Source organism: Eptatretus burgeri, chromosome 10 (genome assembly GCF_056783735.1).
Source record: "Eptatretus burgeri isolate ZD-2024b chromosome 10, Ebu_testis_v1, whole genome shotgun sequence".
NCBI lineage: Eukaryota > Metazoa > Chordata > Myxini > Myxiniformes > Myxinidae > Eptatretus > Eptatretus burgeri.
The window spans coordinates 51084698-51092197 of NC_140970.1; the positions used below are offsets into that span (position 1 = coordinate 51084698).

A 7500-nucleotide genomic window follows, 5' to 3' on the forward strand; every position below is an offset into this window, starting at 1 on the left:
TTTGGCACATGTTTTACGCTGGATGCCCTTCCTGACGCAACCCTGGTCGCCTCTGACAACACAGGGATATGGTACATATATACATATATATATATATATATATAAACGCAAAAGAAACCACTTGTTTGAAATGTAATAAAATTGTAACAGTTCAAAATAAAACAAACCATCAATTGCTAATTGAAACATTGGCATTTTATTGATGACATGTCAAGTTTTTGACCAAGATACACCATCTCATAAGTTTGTTCTACGGTACAGAACAGCACAGGGTGCAATGTCAGTCCCCTTTCAATGGCGTGTGTGGCCAGCATTGTTTTGGATACAGGCAGTGCATCGTCGGCGCATACTGCCTTCCAGCCTTTGGATGGATTGCTGCTGGATTCTGTCCCACTCAGTCTTCAATATCTGAAACCATCTAACTTTGGACCATCTGCCTGTCCTGCCTTGCAGTGGTGACTCTTGGCCTCCCTGATTGAGGTCTGTCATCTGCAGAACTGTGGAGGGTGTCTCTGTCCACCAGGGCCGATATCGTCTAGTGTGAACAGCCAAGGCGACGTGCCACCTCACGGTAGCTCAATCCGCCTTGCAGTATGCCCAAGGCATACTGCCGTTGATCCCTTGACAATCGTGGCATGTTGATTGAAATGCCCATTTTGCACTGGCCTTTTTAAAGCCAATATCAAGACATCAAGTGCAGCTCATTGAAATCATCCCGTACCCCTTGGCTAATCACTGACAGTCAAAACTGCTGTTCAACAGCTGTGCTATGAAGTGACCATTGAAGGTTCAAGTGACCATCCGTGACCGTTTTGTCTGACAGTGAGGACACTATTGTCCACAAATAAGTTCACACATTTACTACACGCAGTGTTATTGTTGATATTTGAAGATTTAAAAGGTGGTAAGTTTATTTTGCATCTCAATATACATATTTATATATACTAGTGTGGGCCTGTAGGGGTGGGCCCGTAGGTGCGTGCCAGTATATGCAGCTTCGTGCCTGCAGTATCAGGTCCCCAGCATCAATTGTGAGGTCATATCAAATGAAGAAGAAAAATTGTGACGCCCCCTCCTCTCTCCCCCCCCTCCTCTCTCTCCCTCCCCTCTCACCCTTCTCTCTCCCCCCTCCTCTCTCCCCCTCCCCTCTCACCCTTCTCTCTCCCCCCTCCTCTCTCCCTTTTCTTGCCCCCCTCACCCCCCTCTCTTGCCCTTCTCTCTCCCCCTCCTCTCGCCCCTCTCTTGCCCCCCTCTCACCCCACTCTCTCGCCCTTCTCTCTCCCTCCTCCCCTCTCCCTTCTCTTGCCCCCCTCACCCCCCTCTCTCCCTCCCCTCTCCCCCTCCTGTCCCTCCTCCTCTCTCTCGCCCCCTCTCCCCCTCTCTCCGCCCTCCCCTCCTCTCTCGCTCCCCCCTCTCCCCCCTCCTCTCTTGCCCCTCTCTCTGTAAATGTATTCACAAATGTTTACCAAGCACAACGATTAATTCCAACCTTGGGAAAAAACAGCTTTCAAACCCTTGGGAAACAGCTGTTTCCCTCGGGAAAATTCAAACCTTGGGATTAATTAATAATTTGAATAATAATCAAACCTTGGGAGTAAATAATTAAATAAATTAATAATTAAATAATAATCAAACCTTGGGATGAATTAATTAATTCAAACCTTGGGAAAGAACAGCTTTCAAACCTTGGGAGACACTTGGGAAACAGCTGGAATGGATGAGGAAGAACGATATAAAATTTTGAAAAGGCACATAACCCAGGTCCCCAGTGTCGATTGTGACGTCATACCAAATGAAGAAAAAGAATTGTGACGTCAATCCTTCCCCAAAAAACAATTAATTAAATAAACATAAATTGTGACGTCATTCGTGACGTCATAGCACCGTGTCCTGTCATTAGTTCACAGATTAATGGCCGTAACTTGGGAACCGCTCGTCCGATTGATATCAAACCTTTAAAAGGCACATCCGCGGGTCCCCAGCAATATTCCTGGCAAGTTTCAATCCGATTGGACCGGTGGTCGTCTGGTTATTAATAATTTGGGAAAAAATGGCATGATAAGGTGAGAAGGTGGAACGACACCTTCAGCTGCGATATATACACCTTTTCAAGACTGAAAAAGCAATAAAATGGCCGTAACTTGGGAACCGCTCGTCCGATTGATATCAAACCTCGAAAAGGCACATCCACGGGTCCCCCGCAATATTCCTGGCAAGTTTCAATGAGATCGGACTGGCGGTCGTCGAGAAACGGCGATCGCAGACAGACAGACACACACAGAGATTGCTGGAATAAACTATAATATATATATATATATATGTATATGTATATATATATATATGTATATATATATATATATATGTATATGTATATGTATATGTATATGTATCCTGGTGTTGGTGCAGTGGTTAGGGCAGCGGCTTGGGATCCAAAAGGTCCTGAGTTCAAGCCCCGTTGGGCCACTTAATTAATACACCAGGGGGTTGACTCAGCCTGTCATCCTTCCGAGGTCGGCGAAGTGAGTACCAGTGTACTGGGCCAGTGTATACCCCGGCTAAAATAGGTGTACCATATCCCTGTGTCGTAAGAGGCGACCAGGGTTGCGTCAGGAAGGGCATCCGGTGTTAAACATGTGCCAAATCACTATGCGGATCATACGGATGATCCGCTGTGGCGACCCCTAACGGGAGCAGCCAAAAGAAGAAGATATATATATATATATATATATAAATATATATATATATAGATATATATATATATGTTTTTTTCTGGCCATAGCATCTTTCAATGCTGAAGAATTAATTAAAACATAAAAAATTATCACATTTGCATCCTCACCAAAACGAATCAATTTGTCATTGGCAGACACCCAACATGTCCACTCGGTTTCATCTGAGTCCGTCCATAACAGATATTGTGCAACACGGTATATCGTTTTGGGCCCCATCATTCAATGGTGAAGAATCATGTTAAAAATTCTCAGATCCAGATCTAGATCCGGATCGCCAACAAAACCGTATCTAATAGTCTTTATCACACACCCAACCTGTCCACCAAATTCCATCCCAACCAGTCTCATGTTTGAGATATCCTCCTCACAGACAGACAGGGGTGAAAACATAACCTCTGTTCACCACCCAGGGTGACCACCCTCAGTTTCGAGCAGTGAATCGCTAGGACATGCAATAGACACCATCGGTGTTGTTTTTCTTGGGTAGAGTCTCGATTTATATTTAAAATAATTTTTACTGTCAAAGTGCTTGGTAAGTGGGTGCATTCATATCTGTTGCCAATAAGTTTTTAGTGATACACAGTGCTTTCAGAAAGTATTCACACCCCTTGACTTTTGACACATTTTGTTGTGTTACAGCCATAATTTAAAATGGATAAAATTTACATTTTTTGTCACTAATCTACACAAAATACCCCATAATGACAAAGTGAAAACATGTTTTTTGACTTTTTTGCAGATTAATTAAAAAAGGAAAAGCTGAAATGTCTTGCATCAATAAGTATTCAACCAAGAACTCATTGACCACTCTGACAGAAGAGTTCTTTGGCTGAAACGGGAGAACCTGCCAGAAGGATACCAGTCTCTGCAGCACATCACAAATCTAAGCTTTATGGGAGAGTGGCCATACGGAAGCCATTCCTGAGAAAAAGGCACATGACAGCATGCCTGGAGTTTGCAAAAAGGCAAGTGAAAGACAGCATGAGGAAAAAGATCCTGTGGTCTGATGAGATAAAAATTGAGATTTTTGGCCTGAATGCAAAGCACTCTGTCTGGCGGAAACCGAGCATAGCTCATCACCCATCTAACACTATCGCTATTGTGAAGCATGGTGGTGGCAGCATCATGCAATGGGTATGCTTTTCAGCGGTAGGGACTGAGAGACTTGTAAAGATAGAGGGAACAACGAATGGAGCAACATACAGGGGAAAACCTTGAGGAGAACCTGCTTCAGAGTGCAAAAGCCCTTAGTCTGCTGTAAAGATTTACATTCCAACAGGACAATGACCCCAAGCATGCAGCCAAAGCAACACTGGAATGGCTTCACAACAACAACGTAGAAGTCATTGAGTGGCCCAGCCAAAGCCCAGACATGAATCCCATTGAGAGTGGAAAGAATGGAGATTGCTGTTCACCAATGATCCCCATCCAACTTGACAGAACTTGAGGAAATCTGCAAGGAAGAATGGGAGAAAATCTCCAAATCCAAAAGTGCAAAATTGATACAGACATACCCAAGAAGACTCAAAGCTGTAAATTGCTGTGAAAGCCACTTCTACAACGTATTGACTCATGGGGTTAACCACTTATGTTGCTCGACTTTTCAGCTTTTCATTTTCAATTAATTTGTAAAAAAAAAAAACACGTTTCAACTATGGGGTACTGTCGGACCACACTATTCGCAGATTCAGCATTCGCGGACCCCAAGTATTCGCGGTATATAAAATGCAGCCTGCTTCAACATTCGCGGTTCTGTATTTCACGAATTCGTGGGCATTTGTGTTTTTTCAGTTTCTTTTGCATGCGTATTTATGGTTTGTCATGGTTTTCGTGGACATGAGCGATTTTTGATTTTCCCTCATGAATCATGAACCACTGAAAACCTATCCCCCCCATCCCCTTTTCCATTGAAACAATGCCCCGCTATTTGTGGCATTTTCCAGGAACATATCCCCCTGCAAATAGTGGGGTCCGACAGTATTTTGTGTCGATTGGTGACAATTTTTTTTTTATAACTTTAATCCATTTTAAATTCCAGCTGTAACACAACAAAATGTGACAAAAGTCTAGGAGTGTGAATATTTTCTGAAGGCACTGTAGTTTGAATATAAAGTGAAGTTTGTTTGCATTTGATTCAAAGGATGTCTTGCTTCAGGAGAGGAAACATCTGTGCAAAAAAAATTAAATTTTTTTTAAAAATAGCAGGAGGGTGGACTTCTTTACTATCAGCATGATGCTGGATAAAAATGATTTTCCATGATTTTTATGGCAATATTGGCCATCTGCAGGGATTCTTAGACTCTTCTTGTGCTGTGGATGTTTGTCCTGAAATTCCAGTTTGCAAAAGTGATGAAAAAACACGACCCTCTTAAGTAATTATTGACTTACAATATTTGCTGGTTTTATCAAAACGATATTTGACAATGAGGAACAAATGAGAAATTGATGATTTGTAGCAATGACTGAAGGGAATCACACAAACATTTAGGTTTGAAACCCTGATTACAGCAACAATTCACAAAGTAGAACACATCTAAGGAAAATGGGAAGGTCGAAAGTTACATGAAAGCAATCGAATGACAGTACCTGAGAAACAAAACTCCATGATCTACATCCACAAGAAGTTTACCACAAACACACTTTCATGTGCACTTCACAATAGATAAAATAATCAGTCAAGCAGAATCATGCAAAAGCGAACTTCGGATAATTATAATAAAATAGCGACCAATAACATCAACAATAATTGGAAACAACTCCCTCCTCTCACCAAATCCACACCATTCTACACCATGCAAGGCATGATGGTCCCTACCCCCCACTATACAGCAAATGACAAACACTGTCCACCCGTTGCTATTGTCTACCATACAACAGACTCCACCCTATCGCACCAACTCATGACAGTGTGTTGTAATTGGCAGTAAAAACACACCTTTGCAAGCTGGATGAGCGTGTCAAGTACATGGCGGCAAACCACAGGAGCTGCTTGTGGATGAATGTGCACCGCTGTGCCTGCGCCCATTGAAGAGTGCTTCTCCCAATGCTTGCGAGTTGCACTGCTACTCGTACTGCCACTGGCACCAACACAACTACCACTTCCTCCTGCCCCACAGATAACTCCTCCCCCTGTTCCTGCACCTACAGCAGCTGCAGCAGCTCGCTGAATCTGGAAGATGTTTGTGCGGCAGCCAAGTGCAGCATCCATGGAAACAGAGAGCCAAGAGAGCTGCCCAGTGGATGCAGAGATCGCAGAACGGGAATCTGTACGGTGCAACATCTCAAGGCCTTGGAGCTCATGCCCTGAACTTCCACTTGCTTTTCGCTTCCCCTTTTCCTCTGGCAGAGGCCTTAAAATGGAAAAGGTTGAAGAGGTTATGGTTAGGGTTTGATCAATGAAGAACCAAATTCTATGGAGAGGATTTCTCCCAAAAAAAGAGAAAATAAAAAAACAAGAAAAAATGAGTGCCCCACTCACTGCAGAAAGAAAAGAGTCGCCACAATAAACCATTGTATTCAGGGAAGTCATTTCCCCCCCCAAGGTCAAAGGGCAATTTTGTCTCATGTCAAGCCCTGTGTTGTTTAGCATCTCCATGTGATGTGCATATGATGTGCGGTGTGTGTGGGGTGTATGTGTGTGTGGTGTGTGTGTGTGATGTATCTTCCATGAACCTTCAAAACCAAAGAACCTCCCCCCTACCCCCGGATAACAGCAAGCGACAATTTTAGAAAAAAGAAGCCCCATTTCATAATCGACAACAACATCATGACATGAAAATGATATCAACATGCACTTGCTCACCTCGGTCCTTCAACGCAAAGCTCACTCTCACTTCCACGTTGCAGAATAGACAGCAAGCTGCGAATGACCCAGCTACGTGTTGGTGGGTGGTAACACAAGTTGCGCAGTACGCGGTGCAGTCTGCTTGTGTTTAACTTTGGCTCATCAACAAACAGAAGGACAAGAAGGCAGGACAGAGCCTCATGATCCAATAGTTGGCGACCTCGCAGCTTAAGCCACCCATCTGTTCCAGCACTGCCCCCACCACTCGATGTCCTGTTAAACAATTAAGCAAGTAATAAATCTGGGTTCTAAGCACCCACTTAATAAAGACCTTCACAGTGCTTGTAGACATTGTTCAGAGGAAATGAAGTGAACCTGCAAACAAACATGAACACCCGATCCCCATCGACGGTTAAAACCTGCACCTAAGTCAACGCTCGACAATAACGGTTGCCCGAGGATACCAAAATTTGGCATCGGGCAACCAAACAGATTACTTCATTGCCCGGTCAGGCAACCTCATTATTGTGCCTTTAACATTCATATTGACAATATAGAACATGGATGTACAAAACAATGTTTTCACTTGCGACAAGTCGAAGGTACACAGGAGCTCCACATGGATGTTGTGGTTCTTGTTGAGGGTCGATGTTTGAAATGTGCACCCGAAGGTCAGAGAGCAGCCAGACCTCACCAACATTTGTCACTTGACTCTACCTACCATGGCAACCAGACAAAATTATATGTCCACCATCGTGGTTTTCGGGTGGGCCGAAGACATCAGGCCTGTAGGCCTCTGCTGATTATACACTGCCCAAGTCTGTTGCATCAGATTTCCAATGGCTAAGTTTGAGTCAAAAGTTACTCACGATGAGGGACCCTGAAAAATCGAATCAAATGCCAAATAAAATTTCTTAGTAAAGTTTAAACAAGAGTCGAGTGGACAGAGGCAAGCCTGGTGTTGGTTTCGTGGCTGGCTTGTGA

The 7500-nt window shown here is 43.7% G+C and overlaps 1 protein-coding gene across 11 annotated transcripts in view; it reads right to left on the reverse strand.

The window, feature by feature from the left end:
- HUWE1 (HECT, UBA and WWE domain containing E3 ubiquitin protein ligase 1) overlaps window positions 1-7500 on the reverse strand; it is a 428879-nt gene that overhangs the window by 75314 nt on the left and 346065 nt on the right. For all 11 annotated transcript variants that reach the window (XM_085898286.1, XM_085898280.1, XM_085898284.1 and 8 more), the window contains 2 exons: window positions 6535-6789; window positions 5668-6082 (listed from right to left, as the gene is read on the reverse strand). In XM_085898286.1, the coding sequence (XP_085754412.1) occupies window positions 5668-6082; window positions 6535-6789 (670 nt within the window). The remainder of the gene's footprint in view (window positions 1-5667; window positions 6083-6534; window positions 6790-7500) is intronic.